This window comes from Phocoena sinus, chromosome 12 (assembly GCF_008692025.1).
Source record: "Phocoena sinus isolate mPhoSin1 chromosome 12, mPhoSin1.pri, whole genome shotgun sequence".
Classification (NCBI taxonomy): Eukaryota; Metazoa; Chordata; class Mammalia; order Artiodactyla; family Phocoenidae; genus Phocoena; species Phocoena sinus.
Window position 1 is genome coordinate 46012922 of NC_045774.1, and position 27381 is coordinate 46040302.

The 27381-nt window shown below is 37.5% G+C and overlaps 1 protein-coding gene across 3 annotated transcripts in view; it reads left to right on the plus strand.

Annotated features, from left to right (window-relative positions):
• HDAC2 (histone deacetylase 2) overlaps positions 1-6919 on the plus strand; it is a 31477-nt gene extending 24558 nt beyond the window's left edge. Inside the window, exons 9-14 of one of the 3 annotated variants that reach the window (XM_032651543.1) lie at positions 362-502; positions 748-856; positions 1514-1644; positions 2608-2763; positions 5414-5471; positions 6559-6919. In XM_032651543.1, coding sequence (XP_032507434.1) covers positions 362-502; positions 748-856; positions 1514-1644; positions 2608-2763; positions 5414-5471; positions 6559-6589 — 626 coding nt within the window. In that variant the 3' untranslated portion in view covers positions 6590-6919. Of the gene's footprint in view, positions 1-361; positions 503-747; positions 857-1513; positions 3916-5413; positions 5472-6558 lie in introns of all 3 variants that reach the window. The other 2 variants (XM_032651544.1, XR_004352562.1) reach the window with 2 other exon arrangements.
• Positions 6920-27381: the final 20462 nt, after the last annotated feature.

A 27381-nucleotide genomic window follows, 5' to 3' on the forward strand; every position in this document is an offset into this window, starting at 1 on the left:
GTTTAGATTAGATTATACAATGTTTCATTGCAACCTCACTTATTTTTTCCCCCAGGTAACCTCACAGGAATATAATATCTTCATATCACATTAATAAAATGTGTTATATTCATATTTTAATATTAATATAGTTGTATATTTGATCAGGGACACTTGCTGACATAGCCAGTTATGTCTTATTGTGTTTTCTATATCATTGTATAAAAGGTGTTTTATTGATAAAAGTTATAAACTAGAAATTTTCACATAATTAAAGCCATTTTGGTTGAATAAAGTATTGTTTATATTATCTTTTTAAAATTTATTTTTCCAACTGTTACAATGTGCAGATGTATTGTTACCCAAATTTTCTTTGTTTTAGGTCATGCTAAATGTGTAGAAGTTGTAAAAACTTTCAATTTACCATTACTGATGCTTGGGGGAGGTGGATACACAATCCGCAATGTTGCTCGATGTTGGACATATGAGACTGCTGTTGCCCTTGATTGTGAGATTCCCAATGGTAAGTGTTCTTATTTTGATGGCTTTATTGGGTGAACTGTCAATTCATAGAGAAAGATGTTTAGGTGATTACAGTTAATTCCAAAACCATGTAAATAGGAGAGCAGTCACTTAATGAATTCATTTTGCATTCACTTTTAAACATCTTCTCTGGAAATATTTTACAACTTGAATCTGGATTTTGTGCATGGATTTGTGTGAAAATTGAGCTTTTAATATGTAACTTTATTTCATTGTTTTTGATAGAATTGCCATATAATGATTACTTTGAGTATTTTGGACCAGACTTCAAACTGCATATTAGTCCTTCAAACATGACAAACCAGAACACTCCAGAATATATGGAAAAGATAAAGTAAGACATCATTGAATTGATTTGATAAACATTTCATCTTGATACAGCGTTAGGAGTTTTTAGAGGGCCAAATGCAGTAGGTCATTTTAGCTTTATACATAGGTATTTCCTTTGTCAAAAGTATTTGAAACCTTAAGGTTATTGATTAATTTTATAAAATAATGGAAAATATATGGGATTCATAGCTCAAAAATATTTCTATTTTCTATTAGTTAAAATGGATTTTTCAATTGAAAGGGGCACTATAAATTTTATATTTTCTTACCTTACATGAAAGTGAAATTTATTTTCATTGAAACATTTTGATAAAGCTTTATCTAAGAACAGAGTGTTTAGAGAGACATTGTAGTACACAGACCTGGGTTTGTGTCCTCTCTTTACCACACACTAGCTCTGTGACTTTTGGGAAGTTAATTTGCCTTTGTGCTTGTATTTCCTCATTCTTGAAATGGGGGATGTTAGTATCTATCCTGTAAATTTTGAGGATTAAACGAGTTAATAATATGTAAAGTATCAGTGCTCAGTAAATCTTACTATTTTAATTCATAGGTTAAGCTAGATAAAAGATGCATTTTTTTGCATAATGTTTCCTCTTACATTTAAAAGGAACTTGAAAGAAAATATTTTTTTCTTATAACTGCGCATGTTGTAATTTAGACAGCGTTTATTTGAAAATTTACGCATGTTGCCACATGCACCTGGAGTCCAAATGCAAGCTATTCCAGAAGATGCAGTTCATGAAGACAGTGGAGATGAAGATGGAGAAGATCCAGACAAGAGAATTTCTAGTAAGATAGTCCCTTGATGTGTACTGTTACATTTTTCTGGTTTATTAAAAGAATACTATAAATTGAAGGTTTTGGTGGCCCAAGGACTTCACATGTTTTCATGAGCAGCAGTCCCCAACCTTTTTGGCAGCAGGGACTGGTTTCGTGGAAGACAGTTTTTCCACAGACCGGGGATGGGGATGGTTCAGGCGGTAATGAAGGCGATGGGGAGCAGCAGATGGAGCTTCACTGATTCGCTTGCCCGCCACCCACCCCCTGCTGTGCAGCCTGGTTCCTTACAGGCTGCAGACCGGTACTGGTCCATGGTCCGGGGTGTTGGGGACCCCTGTTCATGAGCACACTATCATTACTTGTCTTTATTTTTACCATTTTTTAAATCTTACGTGGATTTAATTTCCTATGTCTCAAAGCTTGATTGGAGTATCAGCCATTTCAGTTTATTTGACTACATATATGATCAAAAGTTTCCACAAATTAACCACTTATGTAGAGTGAGTTGAATAACATTAAGCACCTTCTGTTTGATTCTACAGTCTAATTCCACTTGATACGATTCGTAGGTTTATAGCATAATGGTATGCTATCACGGTATAGACATTCTAACATACTTGGTGTTAATGATATTTTTTATTTTCTCTACTTCCACTCAGCTCTGAAATAAAGGATTTTTATTTGAAGACACCATTCCCACTACCTATCAGGAAAACAGTATTTTTCCTCTAAAGTTGTTTGTTTTTTTAATGAGATCTGCAAATGTTTTTCTTGTTTCTTTGAATTATTTCTTCCTAAAGCTAAATTTTCAGTATTTAGCAAGCCATGCATTCAGTTCTAATCTTAAAATCTGTTATCCTTACTTTTAAATGTGGTGACTGGCTAGTTCTTTTGTAGAGGGGTGCACTTAACAATTATAAAACCTGTGACTGCTTTTGTCAAAACTTTTATTAAAAATCTTTAATGTATCAGTTCGAGCATCAGACAAACGGATAGCTTGTGATGAAGAATTCTCAGATTCTGAGGACGAAGGAGAGGGAGGTCGTAGAAATGTGGCTGATCATAAGAAAGGAGCAAAGAAAGCTAGAATTGAAGAAGACAAGAAGGAAACGGAGGACAAAAAAACAGGTCAGATTTATTTTTTGATTAATGTTTTAATTGTAAGTTTTTGAAAGTGAGCTATACTGCAATTTTTATGAGATCCTGAAGTCAATGATGCAAGTATTGGAGGGGGTGAGTGTGCTAAGTAGGTGACTTTTTTTCTTCCCCCCATGTAAGTAAGCTCTTTTAATTAGAGCTCTCTGAATGCTATTAGTCACATTTGTTTTTATATTACAGGAAACTGTCTCTTCTTGACGACATAGGCTTAAAATAGTGAACATTGCACTATGATATAGATTGGGTAAGAGAGAGGACAAAGCGGTTATAGATCCATATGTAGCCTGTGAGCAGAGCTGAAATTCTAAGATAATTTGTAACTACCTGTAACTTTATTTGATGGGAATAAAACACAGAAGAGTCACATTATCTATCCTTAGACCAGTTTCACTATTTTGAAAAGGCTCAGAGAATAGACTTTGTTCAGAAATTATATGAAGGAAACATAAAAGCTGCAGAGATGGGAAGGGATTTGGGAGCTGGGTTGGGAGGAGATAATACTTTCTGCTGTCTTAATTTTAAAAATGCTGTGTCAGTTTGTTGAGAATATAGATGCTTTAGGGCATTGAATTTGCTACCAGAATGTGTTATTTTTATCTGAGTTTCCAGAGCACTTACACATACCTGGGTCATTTTATTTTATTTAACACATTGTATTATAGCACCTCATTAGGGACTTTATATATATCTCTGCTAGATTGAGCTGCTCATGGCTAGAGAATGCAATGTGCTAAAATCTGTATTCTTGCACTTGGTGCATTTCCTGATGGATACCTGATACCTATATGCAAGTAAAGGTGATGAGCACAGGTTTTAGTTGACCTGTTAATTTTGATCCTGTAGCATGTGGAAAACTGATTCAGAGATACTGGTCCAACATCCTTTTCCTATCATTGAAGTTATATGAGTAAGCTGGCTCTCATGTTCTTTTTTACTAGAGAGTTAGGAATCCGTAGCATGTCTGACACATCTAGTTCTGTTCTTGTTCGTGGATTGACTCCTCTATACGCTACTGTTCTCTGTCTACCATTTTATAATTTTAACTTCCCAATGTATTACAATGATGGCTCCAGTCTACTCTTGTGTACTGATTGACATCCAGAAATTCCAGCTGTGATGGAGGTAAGAAGCACTTAGCTTTAGTTGTAGGATTTTTCTAGTATTTTTTTCTCTTACTGTTAATTTGTCTTGTCTGGTTTTTCTGTTTGTTTGTTTTCCATTTTGGTGTTTCTTCCTGTTTTTAAATCTTTATCTTTTCTGTGCTTTTTCTTCCAAATAGGAAAGTGGGTGCACTGTGGTGCTTATCTTTCATTGCTATTTAAGCTAAAAATGAGAGTACTTTTTGATCTGGCTTAATGGCCCGGGTGGTGGATTAATCTCATAGTAGTTCCTAAATACTTTTGTTATTGATACGGTAATGAAATTTGGTAATGAAATTCTTCTTATAGGGTCTTGCATTTGTTAAAATCTTGCAGCCTACAAATAAAAGAAATATTACCATAGAAAACATTTTAAAAAATCTGCAGTTCAAAACCTGAAGTTAGGAACGTTTCTTTTCTCTACCTCCCTCCCCCTATCCCATTTGGCACTTTGAATTATTAAATTTGCACATCCTAAATTAAGCCAGAAGCCTAAACAAATGTCATAGTAACCATATTGCCATGTGTTTGTATTATAATCAGTGCCTCACAACTTTGCTTCATTTGCTTATCTAAAGAAAAAATTTAGTACATTTGGGCTAATTTGTTTCAGTGATCTTGAATAGGTAGTATTGCTCCTCCTGTTACATTAATTTTTTTTTTAATGGTAAAGTTTTGGTACTTATATAGTGAGGGTTAAAAACTAATGGTTAGGGCTTCCCTGGTGGCGCAGTGGTTGAGAGTCCGCCTGCCAATGCAGGGGACATGGGTTCGTGTCCCGGTCCGGGAAGATCCCACATGCCGTGGAGCGGCTGGGCTCGTGAGCCATGGCCGCTGAGCCTGCACGTCCGGAGCCTGTGCTCCGCAACGGGAGAGGCCACAACAGTGAGAGGCTTGCATACCGCAAAAAAACAAACAAAAAAAAAAACTAATGGTTACATAAGTAATAGAATTTACCCTCTGTTTTGTCTGTGGCCTCATCTAATTCTGTCCCCTTCTCACAGTACTCCAGCCACATTGGTCTTTCAGTTCTTCCTTTCAGCCTAATTCCTTCTTGCCTCAGAGTCCTTTTAAGTTTTCCCTCTGTTCAAGATACTTCTCCCTGTTTCCCACCCAAAAACGATTCGTTCTTCAGAATGTCTCTTAAACATCACTTCTTCATCGTAGGCTTTCCTAATCTCCCACAGTGCTATGCTCACGTCTGTAGGCTGGACTTCTTCACAGCACATATCCTGGCTGTAGTGCTGTGATCCCATAGAAGAAAACTTCCCAAAGGCAGGACTACAGTGTTATACTGACACCTTGAACCTCTGTCATTTAGTACAGCACCTAACACAAAACTTATTTAGTTACTGATTTCATGAATAGTAAGATTGTATATGGCAGTTTTTTATATTTTAAGTAAGATATATTTTAAAATAAAATGTATACACTTTATATTTCAAAGTAGGTGTTAATCTTTTCCCAATTTTTGTTTTTAGATGTTAAAGAAGAAGATAAGTCCAAGGACAATAGTGGTGAAAAAACAGATACCAAAGGGTAAACCATATTCTTTATCTAGTAATGTTCATATACTATAAAAATAACGAGCACATACTGGGGTTGGGGTGGGTGTACATGTGTTCTTTTGAGAAGTACTGAACTGAACCTGGAATATCAATAAGTTGTTGAGATGCTCTGAATTTTAGTCTGTAATGGTGCATAAGACAATATATATATCTTAACTATTAGTTTATGTGTCATCTACTTTCTCATTTTTCATTTATGTAGCTTGCTTTTAAAGAATTACAAAGACTGGTAATAATCAGTATTATAGCTGAATATAGATCAGTTTATATTCTTGAACATAATTTACCTGAGCCTTGTTTTGCTATTAACTTTTTTTTTAAATTTATTTATTTTTGGCTGCGTTGGGTCTTCATTGCTGCGCATGGGCTTTCTCTAGTTGCGGCGAGCGGGGGCTATTCTTTGTTGCGGTGCGCGGGCTTCTCATTGTGGTGGCTTGTCTTGTTGCGGAGCATGGGCTCTAGGCGCGCGGACTCAGTAGTTGTGGCTCGTGGGCTCTAGAGCACAGGCTCAGTAGTTGTGGTGCACCGGCTTAGTTGCTCTGTGGCATGTGGTATCTTCCAACACCAGGGCTCAAACCCGTGTCCCCTGCATTAGCAGGTGGATTCTTAACCACTGTGCCACCAGGGAAGCCCGCTGTTAACTTTTATATAGGCACTCGTGGTCTTTCATGGTGCTCTTACTTCTGTATACATGATTTTTTAGTGTTGTGAGACAGGTAAATTTAAGAAGCACTGGGCTAGCATAACATAATTTGTTTTTTAAACCGTACATAATTTTTTTAAAAACCATAGTTGAGGTTTTTATTGTTGGAAAGCATGTTAAAAGCTTGGCCACGCATAATTTTGTGCTAGCCTTCATAGGATGACTTGGAATAGATTGTAGAACCACTAGAAAGATCAAGGCAGTCAGTGCTCCAAAAACACTCAAGGCACTATCAGCTTAACGTGTTTCTTGGTACGAGCCAAGAATGAGGACTCAATGAAGACTGATCCATTGGTCGGTGCATTTAAGTGGTGATTGTGCTGTTTTTAATATTTCATGTTGCCTCTTTTAACAGAGCCAAATCAGAACAGCTCAGCAACCCTTGAATTTGAGAGTCTCATCACTTTCAGTGAGGAAATATTGGGAAGAAAAATGTTTTCTTTTTGAAGACTTCTGACTTCATTTTATACTACTTTGGCATGGACTGTATTTATTTTCAAAATGGCTTTTTTCGGTTTTGTTTTTCTTGGCAAGTTTTATTGTGAGTTTTCTAATTATGAAGCAAAATTTCTTTTCTCCAGCATGCTTTATGTGATAGTATTTAAAACTGATGTGTTATTATGTCAAAAAACTGCTCTATTAAAGAAGTAATTGGCCGTTCTGAGCTGATTTTTCCATCTTTTGTAATTATCTTTATTAAAAAATTGTACTTGGATTGTCTTTTGTCTGTTTATTACATCATGGAGTCTTTTTTCATAGGCTAATGACATGACTGTTTCTGTAGCAATAGAATACACTAGAGGTGGAAGATACTGATTTGCAACTTCAAAGACATCCATAAACTATTTCTTGAGGAAATTACTGTATTTACAGTAATTATTATTTCTTAATGTAATAGGAGTTCTTAAGTCTTGTCCTCTATAGGTTAACCAGTCAATGTTGGTGAAGATTGATATCTCATTATCATAATTTATCTGAAATTAATGATACAAGCTATGCAATTGAGATATAGGAATTATCTTTGAGCTGAACCAAAGATTCTCAAAAACTGGAAATGGAGATTCTGAGTTGAAAGAAGAAATCAATAATCAGAAAAGGAAACTATAGCTTCCATACTGAGCTACATGTGACTCTTTTGCCAACCCCCACAATAAACCAAGTAGACAAGAAATTGTATGGTTGTGTTTTACCAGAACTTTCCTGTGTTTATATTAAGGCTAAAATAAAACCTGCTGTTTAGACAAAACCTGGTTCTTGTACTGCATTTACATGGTATCCAGGTTCCACAATTTACACCCAGGTTTCCAGATCAAGGAAATCAACATTTAAAAGTCATTTATGGTTCAATTTATTGAGTGTCTACCCATTAAGGCTTTGAGTATGCATCTGAACATAAAGGGGAAAATGCCTGCTCCTATAGCTTACATTCTAGCGGTAGAAAGCAGACAAATGGGGTAATTTCTACTAAAATATGCAAAGGAGAAAGTAAAACATTTCAGAAACTTGCCAAAATCAGTGAAATCTCTCTTTTCACAAAGCCCAAATTGATTATTTTGAGATAAAAATTACAGAATGCTAGACAACAGGTCAGTCAAAAATGTTTCTCTAAAAGCCTGTGTTAAGAAATACTTCAGACATTCACAAAAGCACCTGGACTTTTGTAATGAGCAGCCATTCTCCCACCTGTATTTAACAGATGTTTCACTTTAGCCATATTTGGTTCAAGCGTTTTCTTTTTTCTTTAAATAAATTACACAGAAGTAGAAGCCCTCCTTACCACTTTGCCGTTTAATTTCCCTCCCATTCTTCAGAAGTAACCATATCTCATCCATGTTTTCACTCTTGCTGCATATCTGTCAGCATATAAACCCTTATGACATTAGGAATTATGGAATTCAGTCTTTCATTAGTGAACTAGTGACATGCATTTAGTGTTTGAGAAACACAGATGGTATTGCATGTGTATACTTCTGTAATTTGCTTCTTTACATTTTAATTATCTAACCCTGTTTAACAAGTATAGCTCATTTTAACTGCTCTGTATTAATGTTCGATTTCAAGGGTATACCAACAATTTGTTTCAATACTGAGGTGAGCCTGCTTGGTCACATTTAGGTTTTGTTTTCCTATTTACAAATAGAAGCATTTATATAAAACTGAAGCCTCAAGAGAACAGTATGAAGCCAAGTTCAGCCAGGTGACTGGGTACAACATTAATACACAGAAACCAGCAGCTGTTAATATATCTGAACAACAACCAGAAGATCTGTTGGAAAAAGGAAGATCCCATTTACAAGAGCAATAACAAAAATTTCTAGAAATAAAAGTGCAAAGAAGCTACTGTTTTGGTGTATAGTGAAAAAGATTGTAATACAGGATGTATAAATACCCTAATACATTTGGAAATTAATATTGGATAAAAATATTTCAAGTTGATGAGGGAAGAGAGATTATTCCTTAAGTGATATTGGGATAATGGGTAGCCAAATGGGAAAAAAGTTTTATGCCCTCCATCAGAAGAACCAGATTAGTTGGAAAGGGAAAATGAAACTAAGTACTAGAAACCATAAGGGACTTTTGAGAAAGTACTAGGCCTTTCTAAGTATGACACTGAACCCAAACTGTAAATGAAATGATATTTAAAAGATTCTGTAGGCTAGCAACTTCTAATTGAGAAAAATGACAATTGGGGTGGGCAGTGTGCAGAATTGCAACATTACAGTTCAAGAGGCTAATATCTAAAGGTTTTTTTTTTTAAGGCATGAAGGATGTGGAGAGTTAGCTGGGAAAAAATGCAAATAATTCTTAAGTATGAAAAGATTTTTAACCTTAATTTAGGAAACGCAAGTTAAAAGCTATGAAGATACTTTTAAATTTTTTAACCTAAATTTTAAACCTATCACGTTATAAAGAACAGCTGTTGGCAAAAGTTTAAGGAAGTTGTGTTTTGCAGTAGGTTGTATAAGTCAGTATAACCTCTTGAGCTTAATTTGACATTCTATATAAAAATCAAATAATCTGATTTAAAATGCCATTTTGGAAAATTTAATGTACTTTATGTGCAATATGACTTTCAGAAGTCTTCATTATGAAACATTGCTTAAAGTAATAAAAGATTAAAATGGCCTAAATATTCAATATAGGATGTGTTGAATGACACTTAAGAAAGAATACTATACAGCCATAACTAACAAGAATGAGAACTATGTACTGTATATATGGAAATACCTTCAAGACACATCATTAAGTGAAAAGAGGAAGACCTGGGACATGTGACATACCTTTTGTGTAAAATGAAAAAAATAGGCAAAATTACTTGATTATACAAATATCTAGGAAAGGTGATCATGAAACTGGTAGTATTGAAGCATTGGCTGCTTTCATGGGGATTTGAATGCTGGACAATGTGAGTATACAAATTTTTAAAAAAATTTTATTGGAGTGTAGTTGATTTACAATGTGTTAGTTTCAGGTGTACAGCAAAGTGTTTCAGATATACATATATATCATTTTCCAGATTCTTTTCCATTATAGGTTATTAGATAATACTGAATATAGTACCCTGTGCTGTACAGTAGGACCTTGTTTATCTATTTTATATACAGTAATGTGTATATGTTAATCCCAAACTCCTAATTCCCCACTATCCCCTTTGGTAACCATAAATTTATTGTCTCTGTGTTTCTGTTTTGTAAATAAGTTCATTTGTATCTTTTTTTTTTTAAGATTCCGCATGTAAGTATCATATGATATTTGTCTTTCTCAGTCTGACTTCGCTTAGTATGATAATCTCTAGGTCCATCCATGCCACTGCAAACAGAATTATTTCATTCTTATGGTTGAGTAATATTCCATTGTATATATGTACCACATCTTCTTTATCCATTCATCTGTTGATGGATATTTAAGTTACTTCCATGTCTTTGCTATTGTAAATAGTGCTGCAGTGAACATTGGGGTGCATGTATCTTTTTGAATTAGAGTTTTCTCTGGATATATGCCCGGGGGTGGGATTGCCAGAATCATATGGTAACTATTTTTAATTTTTGAAGGAACCTCCTTACTGTTCTCTGTAGTGGCTGTACCAATTTACATACCCACCAACAGTGTAGGAGTGTTCCCTTTTCTCTACACCCACTCCAGCATTTGTTATTTGTAGACTTTTAAAGATGGCCATTCTGATGGGTGTGAGGTCATATCTCATTGTAGTTTTGATTTGCATTCTCTTAATAATTAGTGACGTTGAGCATTTTTTCATGTGCCTGTTGGCTGTCTCTATGTCTTTGGAGAAATGTCTATCTAGATTTTCTGCCCATTTTTTGATTGGGTTGTTTGGGTTTTTTTTTTTGATATTGAGCTGTATCAGCTGCTTATATATTTCAGAAATTAATACCTTGTCAGTACTGTAATTTGCAAATATTTTCTCCCAGTCCATAGGTTGTCTTTTTGTTTTGTTTATGGTTTCCTTTGCTGTGCAAAAGCTTTTAAGTTTATTTAGTCCCATTTGTTTTTGTTTCCATTATTCTAGAAGGCAGATTCAAAATGATACTGCTGCAATTCATGTCAAAGAGTGTTCTGCCTATGTTTTCCTCCAGAAGTTTTATAGTATCCGGTCTTACATTTAGATCTTTAATCCATTTTGGGTTTATTTTTGTATATGGTGTTAGAGAATGTTGTAATTTCATTTTTTTACATGTAGCTGTCCAGTTTTCCCGCCATCACTTACTGAAGAGACTGTCTTTTCTCCATTGTATATTCTTATCTCCTTTGTCCTAGCTGAGCTTTCTATCCAGTTCCATTGGTCTATATGTCTGTTTTTGTGCCAGTACCATACTGTTTTGATTACTGTAGCTTTGTAGTATAGTCTGAAGTCAGGGAGCCTGACTCCTGGCTCCATTCTTCTTTCTCAACATTGTTTTGGCTATTTGGGGTCTTTAATGTTTCCTTACAAAATTTAACGTTATTTGTTCTAGTTCTGTGAAAAATGCCGATGGTAATTTGATAGAGATTGAACTGAATCTGTATATTGCCTTGGGTAGTATGGTCATTTTAACAATATTGATTCTTCCAATCCAAGAGCATGGTATATCTTTCCATCTGTTCGTGTCGTCTTCAATTTCTTTCATCAGTGTCTTATAATTTTCAGGGTACAGGTCTTTTGCCTCCTTAGGTAGGTTTATTCCTAGGTATTTTATTCTTTTCGATGCAGTGGTAAATGGAATTATTTCCTTAACTTCTCCTTCTAATATTTCATTGTTAGTGTATAGAAATGCAACAGATTTCTGTATATTAATTTCCTGTCCAGCAACTTTACCAAATTCATTGATGAACTCTAGTAGTTTTCTGGTAGCGTCTTTAGGATTTTCTATGTATAGTATCATGTCATCTGCAAACAGTGGCAGTTTTACTTTTCCAATTTGGACTCCTTTTCTTCTCTGATTGCTGTGGTTAGGACTTCCAAAACTATGTTGAATAACAGTGGTGAGAGTGGGCATCCTTGTCTTGTTCCTGATCTTAGAGGAAATGCTTTCAGCTTTTTCACCATTGAGTATGATGCTAGCTGTGGGTTTGTCATATATGGCCTTTATTATGTTGAGGTATGTCCCCTCTATGCCCACTTTCTGAAGAATTTTTATCAAATGGATGTTGAATTTTATCAAAAGTTTTTTTCTGCATCTATTGACGTTATCATGGGGTTTTTATTCAATTTTTTTAATGTGTAAATTTTTAATTAACTAACAATTATGAACAGATCATTTCTAGTCAAAGGGATGGAAATTTTATACAACCTTACAATTTTCTTTTCCTTTTCTCAAATTATCTTTTGCAATGACTTGCAGATTCATGTAGTTCAGTGTTGCTGGGACATTAGTGACTATCTTAGTTTCATTTCTTCCCAGGAGAAGGAAGATTTTGCCATGTGGCTAAAAGCCTAACACAAAAAATAAGGTATGTAAGTCATCTGGAATAATCATATGGTCCCGATGAGGGTATAGTAGCTATCAACCATCAGTATCATTTCATTCTTAAAAAATGGCACTTTAAAACTAAGACCTCAGTTCAGCAAGGGGGTGGGGGCCAGTCCTTTAACTAAGTTAATGAAGATGTTGCTGTGTTCTCAATTTTTCTCATTTTCCTTGTGGCATGGGTGAAAGCTTGCAAATCCCATTGGTACTATAAGGTAGTTGTACCAAACCTACTAGCATTCCGTCAATAGTAGATTCTTTGAAGTCCTTACATTGAAGTAATTTACCTGCATCTTCTGGTTTCCCTGGTTTCCCTGGTTTCAGTAAAATTACTACTGAAGCTCTTATACCTGGGGTTCATAGCATTTCTTATTTATATGGTGGTATGAAGGACATGGACTTCAGGGTTTTAAGTGAAAACTTCAGTTTGTATGCTATCACAAGTAATAAGTTTCAGCAGCTTAAAGATCCTTTTTTCTTCTCCATAATCCTGTGCAAGTTACTAACTTATCTGTGCCTCAATTGCTTCTTAATTTAAAATGAGGAAGATGATAATAGTCCTCACCTCATTAAGGTTGTTGTAAGGATTGAGTCAATACACAGTTAATGCTCAGCAAGTGTTAACTACTACTGTTGTTGTTATGTCAGGTAAAGGGAGATAGATGGGGCCAGAATTGTGAGGGAAGTCTTAAATCTTCAAGTGTTATTTAGACATCAGATGAATTGCTTTTGAGCCTTCTGTTGCACTTCGATGCCTACTAGCATCAAACTACTAGGCCATGGTGGATAGAGAAGCAATCTTTGGACAACTGGTTTTAGCAAGGAAGCTATTAACGTTTGGCAAATTTAAGGGGATCTCAATGCCCTTGCAATTTACTCGCGGATAATCTGTCAAGAAAAATGGTTGTGAATGGATTATGGAAAAAATGAAACTATTGAATTGTTATCGGCTATTTACATGCGTAGCAATGTTCATGTGAAGAAATAAATGCTCAGAAGGGTTACAGTATTTAGAAGTTACTCAACAGTAGCTGCATTTCCTCCATCTTACCACAAGATGGCAGATGTTCCATTGTTTAAATTTTTTTTTCTATTGTGCGTTTTCTCCTGTAATCACTTGGTGATCCATTTAACAAGCAGAGTAACACTCGTTAACAGGTTCTTCTGCATGCAATATTGGACTGAATACTATTTGAATTAAACCACAATGTGGTTTATTGATTTGGATTTTTCTTTAGGTAGAAAAATTATAACACTGATTCCTGAGCTTTACATCCATAAAACGCAGTAGAGTGTATCTGGTAGTAAATGTTACTTGTGACATGTCTAGTCAAAAGTAGAATAGAAATGAATATTAGAGCCAGAGTAGTTTTCTATTTTGGCTGGGAATGGAATCATTTAAAATACACAATAGAAAAGGAGAATTGAAATTTATTTCTAAGAAATGCATCTCAGGGACTTCCCTGGTGGCGCAGTGGATAAGCCTCCACGCTCCCAATGCAGGGATTCTGGGTTCGATCCCTGGTCAGGGAACTAGATCCCACATGCATGCCGCAACTAAGAGTTCGCATGCCACAACTAAGGAGCCTGTGTGCTGCAACTAAGGAGCTGGCAAGTCTCAACTAAGGAGGCTGCCTGCTGCAACTAAGACCTGGTGCAAACAAATAAATATTTCTTAAAAAGAAAAAAAGAAATGGATCTCAGTAGAGTGAAGTTCATATGCAGGGACATTGGACTCTTGTTCCACATCTTCTGTTACTAAACTAAGTACCTAACCTCTTTGATCTTTGAAATTATGAAACTTTGCAGAGTTGTGATTAGGATTACTAGTAAGTGGTGGTGGAATAAATTATAAAGGAGAGCTGAGTCCTTCCTTGATTAAATTGTTATTTGCTCTTTATTTAATAATTTACGAATGTTTAAAGGTTGAGGAAATATGTACAAATTAATTATTTCTAAAATAGCGTGAATAATAAAATTCCAAATCAGTCAGTGTCTTGCCAGGTCCACCTTGTAACCAATGGTATGTGTTCAGGAGTGAGTTCAACAAAGTAATGAATGAAATCTAGGACTCTAGTCTCTCTCGAGTTATGAATTTTGGTTCTATTGATAAAGTAGAAGTTTCTACCTTCTCTCATGTATCCTTTAACTAATTAGCTTTTTTTGTTTCTTCAGAAATCAACATTTCAAGGGTGACCGCCAATCACGTGGCATATACTTAATTGCCTGATGTGCAGGTAAAACTTTTCAATAAACAGAGAGAAGCAGTTCCTAAGTTAAAAGAGAAAACGTTCTCAAAATTGCTTCTGCTTAATAAATACCAACAAAAGGTCATTGGGTTCTGGCAACTAATAAACTGAATGTTTGACTTAAGAGACAAGAGTTTCTCCTTTTGCCTTTTTTAATTGCACTTTTGCTGTGTCCCTAGGTGAGAAAAGCACTTCAAAAATCTCCTTATTCTGTAGTCTAGCAGGAAAATTCAAACTTGGGTTGTCTTTGATTAGATTCTAGGTGGGATTGAGCTGCTTAAGGGCACTCTTGTGTGCTCCTGTGGTGGATAACAGCCTTCCAGGTACAAGAACTGGAGAGCTACATCTCATCAGCCTTGCAGAAGTTATACTCTTAAATGGGCTGAATTCGAATTTCCATAGGATCTACCTGAAGTGGACATACAGTATTTTCCAGGAAAATATTTTCTCTACAATCCAAAGTCCAAACTATTACTAGCTATCATCCTCCCCATCAGTCAATTGCAAATAAAATTTCTGTTGGTGAATTAAAAGAAAATATTATTTTTAGACATATTTACTTGTATAGTTAATGTTTACATGTACTAGGCTTAGGTGCAATTTCTGTGCTATTCCCTTTTTTTTTTTTTTTTTTTTTTGAGGTACGCGGGCCTCTCACTGCTGTGGCCTCTCCTGTTGCGGAGCACAGGCTCCGGACGCGCAGGCTCAGTGGCCATGGCTCACGGGCCCAGCCGCTCCGCGGCATGTGGGATCTTCCCGGACCGGGGCACGAACCCGTGTCCCCTGCATCGGCAGGCGGACTCTCAACCACTGCGCCACCAAGGAAGACCCCTGTGTGCTATTCCCTTTTGATGGTGAGTACGTTTTTAAAATCTGTCTGAAAACCAAATTAACATATGACATCTCTTTAAGTAAATGGTAAAGCATTGGGGTTTCTTAATTTAATGACACTCAATGCCGTCCTATTTCTAGAGTTAGACAGAAAACTCTGTAAGTTCATTTTATTTCAGATCTATTTATTACTATGGTGGGCAATAAATCTGATTTCCCAGGTATGCACCACAGATCCTAAAAGTGATTTAAGGGTAAGCAGCCTCATCTTTAGCTTGTTTGTGCTTCTTACTTGGCCTGCTCAAAACTCCATCGTCACTTAGAGCAGCAACAGGTAAACAGCAGTGCACTGGAAATCATAAATATGGAGTTAGCCCCAGCCTTTATATTATATAGCTTTGCTTTGACCAAGTCATTTAAATCTCTATGCCTCAGTTTACTAATCTGTAAAACTGGTCAGGTAACAGCTGACAAATAACCGTGCTTTTCCACCACTTTTCTTTTACCTGTGGCAGATATCATAAATTGATCATTGTTTTCTGACCTTAAAATTCTTCTCAACCCAGATAGCCATTATAGTTAATCAGAGTTGGCGTTAAAGATGAAATGCTTTTGCCATCCCTGTGTTGAAAGATCTTTCAAGTCCAAAATTAACAGTATGCCTTTATGTCTTTTTGCATAATAGGTATGCAATATATTTCTTGGTTGTTGAATATAATATACTTACTAGAAATTCTTTTTTTTAATCTTTCCCTCATATCTAAACATTTACCCATAGAGGTTAATTTTTAAAATTTTACACCAGTTCATTATACCAAAAATTTCTATTGGAAAAATATCATAAAGGTCACAGAGACCAAAGATTCCCTGTGCCAGAGTCTAATCAGGAGAGAAAAACCACAATGTAATTTGCACATGACAAGTTTAATATAATCATTAATTATAACAGGATTGGAGTAATGAGGGACTGCCTAGTGAAAAATAAAGAGAATGCTAAAAAAAAAACCAAAAAAACGCAACCGAAAAAACAGCAATAAATAACAGATATAAGGAGAGTCCACTACCCCTAGGGCTGAGAGAGCGTGTCCAAAGAGCCCACCACCCCAACCCAAGACTGAGATCCAGACTCTGGAGGGGAAACGTGCATGGCTCTCAGGGTAGCAGAGAAATCACCGGGGATTGTCTGGGTAGAAACCCACTCTGCAACACCTGCCGGAAATTCTCCCTCGAAGGTGCTAGGGAGATGCTGCTGACCGTTGTGTGATGGGGCCAAGCGCTAGAGACCTGACTGGTGATGTAGGAGCCAGGTGCTGGAGAAGCCATTCACGCTGCAAGGACCTGCTGAGGAGAGCACACCAGAACCAGAGAAGAGAAGCCCCTCCTCCTTTAGCACCCGCTACTGACAAAGCTTGGTATCGTGCCAGCTGACCAAGCAGAGGTATTTAGAAGAGTCCGCTCTAATCTTGCAGTGCAGGCAAAGAAAACTCTATTTGGAACTGAGAGGAAATAAACTCATAACTGGCCTGTTCCTCTTCCCAGAGGACTCGCTGGTGTTAGCTGTTTTGTGCAATGGAGTAGTAAAACATCAACTGTTCTCTCTCTGGGCTCAGGTAGGCTAGACTTGAGTCACTGTTGCCTTGCCCACCGAGAAGCAAATCCACTCTTCCTTCCTGCACAACTATCCAAATCTCTCTCAGCCACTATCACTACCACTTGATTTCCTCTTTACTGCTTCTTGAACCTTTGCTAGTAATTGCCTAACACAGATTCCTGTGTCTCTAGGAACACTGAGTATGAGTAAAGGTTAAAATAATGAACCTGTCTAGTCTTGGGGTATGAGTACCAGGAAAATGAACTTCTTGATTTATGCCATAGGGAACAGAGGGAACTCTATAAACAAAACTTGTTTTAGAACACTTGCTGAAGCCAGGTAACATTGGAGTAATTGTGACTACTTATGCTTAGTAAAGCTATATAAGGTAGTATAAAGATCACCACTTACTATCTTTGTGGCCTTTTACAAGTTTCCTAAACTCTCTGAACCTCAGTTTCCTCATCTGTAAAATGGGAATAATATCAATTTCAGATAGATATGAAGATTAAATGAGATATGAGTTTATCTCTGGTCCTTCTTAAAACCACTAATATATTAAAAAGGAGCAAAAACTAAATCCAGAAGGAGAATGGAAGTGAATATTAAAGCAGAAAAGAAAAATGATCATTTTGGAAAGTTACAGAAAGTGATGATTGGAACCAACTCCTACAAGGGTAAAAGTCAGGAAGCAGTCAGTTCCTTGTCAGAACTCCAGAAAAGCATAGAATGGGAGGCATCACTGAAAGCTGCAGTGCTAATTGGAAACGAAAGTGGGACAATTGGTGGTGTCTTTAAGAGGAACAACTAGATCTCTAAATACCTTTCCCTACCCTGAGAGGCCTGGCAGTCACCCCACTCCTTCTCCCCAGTAGAAGAGCTTTGCCCTCTGCAGAAGATGAACCAGATTGGCTCTGGGCTCAGAGACACAAGACCTGAGGTGACACCCTGAGAAAATGAAAGCCTTCATGCTAAGCTGTGAGACCCTACTGTGTCTCAATGTATATTTTTTGTGTTTATAATTCTTGGAGTTCATTGAGCTTCTTAGATTTGTAGATTCATATATTTCATCAAATTTGAAAAGATCAACAAAATTGACAGACTTTTAGCTAGGCTGACTAAGAGAAAGAGAGAATACATAAATAATTAAATCAGCAATGGAAGTGAAGACATGCTAACAAACTTACAGAAATAATGAGGATTATAAAAGAATAATATGAAGAATTGTGTGCCAGAAATTTGGTAATGTAGATGAAATGGAGAAATTCCTAGAAATACACAAATTATCAAAACTGACTTAAGAAGAAATAGAAAATCTCAATAGACATAACAAGTAATGGGGATTGAATCAGTTAAAAACCAAAGACAAAAACAAAAAAAAACAACCTCCCAACAAAGAAAAAATGTTCAGGATCAGATGGCTTCACTGGCAAATTCCACCAAACATTTAAAGAAGAATTTATGCCAATACTTCTCAAACTCTTCCAAAAAATAGAAAAGGAACACTTACTATCTCATCCTATGAAGCCAGTCTTTCCCTGATACCAAAGCCAGATGAAGACACAAGAAAAAACTACAGACTAATATATAATAGTGAAATGTTATAGGAATGAAATACTGATACATGCTACAACATCGATGAACCCTGAAACCATTACACTAAGTGAAAGAAGCCCGACACAAGGGATCCCATATTGTATGATTCCATTTATATAAAATATCAAGAATAGGTACATTGTTAGCAAGAGAATGCAAATTGGTGGTTGCCAGGGGCTAGGGCAGAGGGGGAATTGGGGAGTAAGTGCTAAATGGGTATGAGATTTCATTTTGGAGGTGCTGAAAATGTTTTGGAACTGGATACAAGTGTTGGTTGTACAACACTGTGAATGCACTAAATACCACTGAATTGTTCACTTTAAAATGCTCAATTTTATGTTATGTGAATTTCGCCTCAAAAAAAAATGTGTATGTTTATGTTAGGCTCTCTCCTGAATGATGTATTTACTGTAGGGTTCATAGCACTGGCCCTAAATCTCATCTAATCTACCTTCTAGTCTCATGAAAGAGGCAGGCATAGCAAACAAGCAGACAATTGATTACTCAGTTACTAACTGATTTTGGTCAGTTAGCTATATAAAAGAGAAGGAGTGGCAAGAAGAAAACAGTGAGGAAATTAAGTTAGATCGGGATGTGGGAGAGAGGGGACAACGGGAGAGGGGGCGTCAGGAAGGTCTATCTGAGGAAGTGACTTTTCAGCTGGGATCTAAAAAATGAGTAGGAATTAAGCCTAGTGAGGGGTTGGGTATTACAGACTCCAGACAGAAAGGGCACCTTGCCTAGTGTCCTGAGGCAGGAAAGAGCTAGTGCATTTAAGAAGTGGAAAGACTAGCCCAGCCCAGGCCCAGTGAGGGCCCCGGGGTGACTTCAGTCTGTTCCTTGAGGAGCAGAAGAGGCGCTCATCTCCATGTGGATGCCCCTCAGCCTGCTCAGACTCTGCCACTCCACTTTGAGGCTCCTCAAGGTTTAGGCACCTGCCTTGGCTCTGCCTTGTCTAATATACAGTTTTTCAGACCAAATTTTTTTCAGAAGGAGAAGGTAAAGGAAGGGAAGAGGGAGAGCAAAAGACAAAAACTGGAGTCTTGTCTGCCACTATTAGTGCCTGATTTAAGGCAAGTTATTTAACCTCATTATTCCTTAATTGATTAATTACTTAATTTTTTGTGGGGGAAAAAAACATGTCCTGTGGTCAGTAAATTAGAGAAATTGTGTGTTGGTGGACTAGATACTTTCTGATCTTTGAACATCTTTCTCTTTCATTTCCTGTATTCAATCCATTGGCCTTTCTTTGTTTCTTCCTTCATAATATCTTTCAAATGTGTCTATTTAAAAATCACATATTAACATTATATACTAGGCATTTAAAAAACTATAATTTAGTCTTCACAAGAATTATATATGTTAACTTCACATCCATTTTCTAGGTAGAGAAACTTAGGTTTAGAGGGGTCGGGTACCATGCTTGGGGTCACGGAGCTCATACGTGTTGAGCTTTGGTTCAAACCCAGTCCTTTTTAACTTTGAAGTCTGTGCTTTTCCCAGGAGTACGTGCTGTTTTCTTTCAATTCTACTGCAGTGACCTTCCTCGTTTTCCCCATGGACAACACCAACAGCTTCCTAGTTTGCCTTCCTTCCCTCCAATCTCTTTCTGCTTCAATCCACACTGTCCCATACTCTACCCTGCAACCAGGTTAATTTATCCTAAACACATATACCCCCAAAATCGAGGTCCCCAAAGGCTTTTGATTGAATCAAAGCAGAGGAGGGAGCTGAGGCTCCAGTAGCTTCACAGAAATTTATCTGTGGGGAAAATTCTTCTGCACCCATTAAAGTTTTCAAAGAAAAAAAGATTATAAATTACTAGAAGAAGGTGAGATGGTTAAAACCTTCCAGAGTACTTGAATATGTGCCCTCAGGTCAGGTGGGATCTGGAGAGGCATGGGACGTGCAGAAGGGATGATCCAGTGTTCTGGATACTGCCTGCTCTCTCCTTTGTTCCCCCTTACATGCCAAGGGGAGGTGGGTCCCTCCCTACTGCACAGGAGACCAGGTCTGGGAAACCTACCAACAATCCACGATGGAAACTGGAAAAGGAAACTGATGTTTTGATTCAGCGAATATTTGAAATTATTTCATTCTAAAGAAAAATATCCCAATTAAAGTGCCAAGCATTCAGTATTCACAAACAGAAAACAGATGCAACATGTGTTCAATTTGAAACCGGCTTGGGAATAACTCCCCGAAACTGAATGTGGACATATTTAAACAATATAATTCATAACAGAGCTCTGGAGGGGTTTCTAAGAGGAGACAAAGGAGTACTATGCACACATTTAGCTATCCCTAGAGTATGGGCATGTACCAAATGTAATAAATACATGTCCGCTGTTTAGCTCTGCAATTTCCACATGTTTTTTAAGTGACTGCATTCCTGATTACATAAGACACTAAAATCTTTTTAGAAATATGTGTAGTGGTAATGTTTTTAGAACCAAATTATAAAAATAATTAACCACTGGAAAATATATATTTTTTTCTATTTCTCAAGTTCAATGCTATCCTAAGAAAAAATTTCTGCTTCCTGATTTGGAAAATGAACTTGGAGCCAAGATTTACTTTCTCTTAGAAAGGAAACTTCAGTAAAATTTTCTCTTCCTTTGATCCTTTTAGGAAAATGAGGTTTATCACTCTTCAGAAAACAAAATTCTCGAAGATTTCTCGCATTCCTTTTGCATAAACATAAAAGTGTTTTTGGAGTGCAGAAATAGGATCATAGTTTTTAAAAAATGGCTATCAGGATGGCTAAATTTTAGCCAATCTTCCATCCAAGTGAATAAAAAAGTTTTAACGTGTCCATAAAATACTTCCATGTGTTTCTAACTAGAAAGATGATGGTGGATACCAAACTGTAACATTTTAGAGTCAATACTGTTGTCAGTATTTTGTATGTATTTTTTTTCTTTGTTTCAACAAATGAGAGTTTTAACATTTTGAATGTGTTGTTTTAGCAACAGTTTTCACATTCAAAATAAATTTACATAGAATCTATTCAACAAATATATAGCGTACTCCCTATGTATGAAACATTATACTGTGCTGTTATAAACTTTCCATTTAGATTAAACTTTTATATTGGTTAATTTATGTGTCAATTTTATTGACTGATTTTTTAGGAACAGGTTTTCAACCTGCGTTTTTTATACTACTTCCTCACTAATGTACTATGCAATTGACTATGTACCTCTGTAGTCTCAGTTAATAAAAAGAGTGGGTTTAATATGGTGTATTTGCATCTAATAAAGTTTAAAACTAACAATCCTCTTAAAATGTGGAATAAGATTAAATGTAAGTAAAATTAGAAATATATAGATATAGTACATGGCCTAAGACTGCTGCAATATAAACATATGTGAAGATCTAAGATACTAACATAGATTACATCATTGGCCCCACTTGCTCCTGCCCCACTTTCCCTCCTCCATATCCGAGCACTTTGCTGTGCCTCTTTGCAGTTCTCTCCCCCAGTAGGCATACTTCTTATTGACAGTTATCTAGATTGCATTAATTCTCTACCCTGGGCTTAGTCATTTGGATTTATTTGGTCAATGGATGAAGCAGCATCAATAGTTTGCTAGCTCCAAGATTAGGCCTCAAAAGATTTTGCGTATTTCCATTTTCTCTCTTGTGTTCCTGCCATCCACAAGAAAGATATGCCCAGGGCTAGCCACAGGTGCCAGAAGTAGGAATTTAGGCATGTGGAGGTGAGTTGCCCCAGTTAAAGTACCCTTGTCAAACCCAGCCCAGGGCAGAGCTCCCAGCTCACTTGTACCTGGAGCCCAACTCATACCTGCTGTATTCGTTTCCAGGGCTGTCAGTTAACTAAGTACCACATACCGGGTGGCTTAAACAGAAATTTATTTTCCCACAGTTCTGGAGGCTGGAAATCTGAAATCAGATGCTGGCAGGGTTGGTTTCTTCCAAGGCCTCTCTTCTGGGCTTGTAGATGGCCATCGTCACGTTCACGTGGTGTTCTCTATGTGTGTCTATGTCCAAATCGCCTCTTCTTGTTAGGACACCAATCAAATTGGATTAGGGCCCACCATAATGACCTAATTTTAACTTGATTACTACTTTAAAGGCCCTGTCTCCAAATACAGTCACATTCTGAGGCACTAGGGGTTAGCACTTCAAAATATGAATCTTTGGAGGACACGACTTGGCTCATAACATCAGCCAAACTCAGCCTAGATCAGGCAGTGCTCAGGTGTGCGACAGACGCGCGTGCTGTAATAATAGATTAGCGTTTTAAGGCACTGAGTTTTGAAGTACTTTGTAACGAAACATTAGCTAATCCATACAAATGGTATAAAAATGTTTTTGAATAATTATTGGTGATGAGATTTTGAGTAATTCAAAATATGTTCTTTAAGATTTTGAGTAATTAAAAATATTTTCTTTAAAAATATTTTTTTCGACATATCCTTTTAAACTGGCGTTTTGTGAGTGTAAAGTAATACTTTTCCATCATTATAAAAACAGAAAATATAGTAATATATAAAATGTAAAAACCCCCCCACCCTAGAGGAAATTATTTTCCTATTTACAAACACACACTCATACATATTTTTACACATATAGTCATACATAGTTTTACCCAAAAAAGGTATTCCATCATACATACTTTAAACTGCTTTTTTTTAAATAAAAATTTTTCCAAGGATAGCATTGTTAATAAATATAGAGCTACATTATAATTTTAATGACTGCATAGTATGTCTTTTCATCAATTTCCAGAATTTATTTACTAACTTCTTATTGACTATTATATAGAGTGCATTCATTTTTCATGATCATTTTATTTTTTTTTACTAAAAAACCAAACCAAAACAAAAAAAAAAACATGTAATAGTAATGTTTCTTCCTAAAATGCTTTGAGATCTGGGGTTGAAAACACAAAATACACATAGAGACTATTACTGCTAACTCTATTGTCAGATTTCAATTTCTGCCAACTTTACATACATGGCTTTAACAAAGCGTAAAGATGATAATGTATTTGACCTTGGTGCAAAAGTCAGTGAATTGAAATAAGGATGATGATAACACCAGAGCTGATGGCTTCATTTTATTAAACATTAATCCAATCAGTATCTACTGGGTTACCTACAAAGTGTGTGACACTGGCCTGTGCACTCCAGAAATGAAGCAGACACAGATGTGACTTCAAATATCTTCCTACTTAGCAGGGGGAGCAGACAGAGAGGTATACAGGTGACCCTGAGGACTCACCACCTTAAGTCCACAAGGTTGCATATGGGATGAGGAAGGAAATTCAATGTAAATTTTGGAAAGAAGTGTGTTTTCTAATCTTATAATTGATAAACTGTACTTCTTAAGAGTACTGCTTTTCTTCTTGGTTGTTCTTTCCAACCAAGAGAAGAAAACAATTCTAATTTCCCTAACAACAGGACACATTTAACAACCCTCAATATCTCTCTAAGGAACAGCCTCCTAGGCAAATACTTTCTTCGAAGTCCCTGGCGCTTTGGCCAGCCATCTGTTATTTGTGCTTCTGGTTTCTCTCCTGCCTGCCTTCTACCGCTCCATCGCAGCCAGCCTGGCCACAACAGGGAGTCAACACCCATCACACAAGGACCCCTCTATCTTCTGACCCCACCAAGGCGGCTGGTGGTGCTAAACTGCTGGTGCCATTTGTTCCATGGCTTGGGGACCCCTCCTTGGCTGTGACTTGGTGCCAGAGAATCTTTACTTCTGGAGAATATGGCGGTGATGTGCTTGCATCGTTTCTCCTCCAGAAAGCAAGGCATTCATTGCGTAAGTAACGTACCACACAGAAGTGTTTTTCTCTGCAAAGTTGGGAACCTCTTTGGAGGGAGCAATATTTTTATCTAAACACACTGTTTGAATTTAGGTTAGTGTGATACGGAAATCGTACAAAAGCCATGCCAGCCTACTTTCTGCACTTCTGTCAGTAAATTTAGAAAGCACAGATTAGTGCAGCTATATTGAGTTTTATTACATTTAATGTTTTTAGCAATGCTGTGTGTTTTCAGTATCAGGATTCTAGGAAACAAATACGCTGTCTGATAATGTAAATGACAGGTATATTTACCACACACTTACTTACCTTTGGATACACTTGGTCAAAGCTCTGGGATACAAAATAATGAGGCTGGGGACCAACAGGTGTATATATTTTCAATCAAGGTGTTAAAGGTCTGGGCCAAGGAGGAGATTAGATTTTACACTGGAAGATTTGTTAACAGACTAAATATAGGAAGTGGAAGATAAGGCTAGAGTCATTATAACAACAAGAGCAACAATAATAATAGAAACAACAATGATAATTACAACTATAGCTTATTGAAAGCTTCCTGTTGCTCAGCATCAGGCTAGGCATGGCATATACTTACATTCTTTCTCCTCCACAACAACGTTATAGAGGCAAATACTATTATTATCATTATTCTTTCCATAGATCGAGGCACAAAGTGATTAAGTGACTTGCTTGTCACCTTAAAGGTAGAAAGTGACAGAGCTGGGATTTTTACCAGATCTTGGGCTCTTAATCACTGCAATGTACTACTGATGGGCATTCATCTTTCACTGTTCTTTTCTGTACTGTGCAAGCTATTATTACTTTTAAAATAAGGTAATAACAAACACCTAAGGGGGGAGAAAATTTCTCAAGCCTTCTTATTTGAAGAGAACCAGTACTGCAGGAGCTAAGACCCAGGCCTTCCAGTGGGGTTCATTATACCCACTACAGTCACTGCCACATCTCCATGTCTAGATCTTTCTAAATGTGAGATGAGATAGTACTTCTAAGGTATTGCTTTGGGACCTTTGCACAAAGTTTCCTGTTGACAAATGCACTGCACATGGGGAGGACACCCTTGACAACATAGGTCCTGGGTTGTCCTGGGTGGTGTGCTTGCAGTAGTTTCTCTCTGGCTGTCTCTCTCTCCGAATCATTAATCATGACTTTACTATCCATACCTTCCACATAAATAACCCCCACCCTTCCTCCTAGGCCCACTCCTCAAACTCCCTTTCCTCCTTAGCTCACCTCCACCTGCCTCATTCTAGGGGAGTCCCTACCGGCTTTGGCATTTATCCACCTGTGCTCCAGCCTCCTGGAGAACCGTGTCACCTTCGGTCCACAGATGACCCAGGCAGTGATCCAGGCAGCCAGGGAGCTGGAAGCAGAAGAAAAGACGCAGCGCCACTCTCTTACCTGCTCTTCCAGGTCAGTAAGAGCTGCCTTCTCGGGAGCACAGCAAGATACCCGAGCAGTCCTGAGGGAGGGCGCACTTCCTTTACAGCTTTAATGAAACCTCAGAGTGGTGAATAGCTTCAACATGTCTTACTGATGCCATGTCCACACTCATCTATATTCACAGTGTCTCTTACAAGCTGTGAATCTCACAGAGCATTTGGGATACGCATTGCATGGCGCAGTAATTAAACTCATCTCAGGCCTCCTCATTAAGGCGAGTGAGGTCTGTTATACCTTGTGTTTTCCTGGACTGCAGAGGAGTCTTTGAAAATTCATTGTCATTTGTCCTTCTGTGAAGCTGGGCAGTGATCAACACTAAGGACAAGAACAGGAGCAAACTGCTGATACACACAAACATGGAGGAACCTCAAAAACTTTATCCTAATTGAAAGAAGCCATGTAAAACGACTACATATTCTAGGATTCCACTTACATGAAATTCTAGAAAGGGCAAAGCTATTAGCAACGAAAGGACCAGAGGTTGCCTTTGGCCAGGGTTTGGAGGAGGGGGCTGACTTCAAAGGACACAAGGAAAGCTTCTGGGATGACAGAAATGTTTTATATCTGATTGCAGCGGTGATTATAAGACTGTGTACAATTTCACCATTCATCAACTATACCCTTAAAATGGGTGAATTTTATTATGCGTAAATTATACCTCAATAAAACTGGGGGAAAACAAAGTAGCTTTAAAGACAGCGTGAGAGGAATAAGCTTCATGGAAATCAGGAGGAGAGGGTCAGGCTCAGATGACTTTAAAGGAGGAATGGGCTGGACACCCAGACCTCTGCTTATAGGCTCTAATTTTGTGCTTTTCCTGGTTTAGCTCAGTGGGTCTCACACTGCAGGGTTTATAAGATTCACTATACTGGGTTGTATATACAAAACCATGTTTATATGGATCATTTTACGGATAATTTAAGGTATTTTTCGAGAGTAATTTTGACTACACACAATTTTTGTCTTTCCTGTTCACTTTAGGTCCTAGCTGGCTAGAAGATGCAATTCCACTGAGTAAGAGTGCTAGGATGGGGCAGCTGGGTTGGATCTTAAGGTCAGGACCTAAGGCTGGGCAGCCTTTGAATGGGAAAGCTGCCCACTCTGCCCATTCGCAAGGCTCACTCCCAAAGCGAGCTGTGTTATGCTCATCATAACTGGCTACCAAACCACTTCTGGCATTCACGCTTTTGCTTCAAACACACAACTCCAGCCATTGTTAGCTTCCAAGAGGGAGGCATTCGCAGGGCTGGCCTCATAATTACTTTTGTTGGTGTTAACTTCTCCTGGCATCACCTTGATCGGGGCTGTCACGTTCCCCCAATACATAAGGTAGAGGTGAACCGCAGGCAGCAATGCCATCACCGAGGCCTCACTTCTATCCCGGCAGGATTCTCCAGCGAGTACACTCATCTTCTTCCTTTTTGGTCCTCCCACTGGGCTCTGCACACCATAAAGGCAGAGATGATGTCTACTTTTCTTCTATGCCCTATTCTGACGCAAGAATTTGGAAAATTTGTGTTAAATAGGAGAGGAATGGGTGACATCCCTCTAGGGCTTCAAATGAGACAGCAGATGTAAAGCATATAACCTAACACCTGACGCACAGCAGACACTCAGTATTAGTCCTTCTTTTCACTCCCCCAACCCCTCCAAATCCCTCTTCTCGGAGGCTTTTGTCTGACTC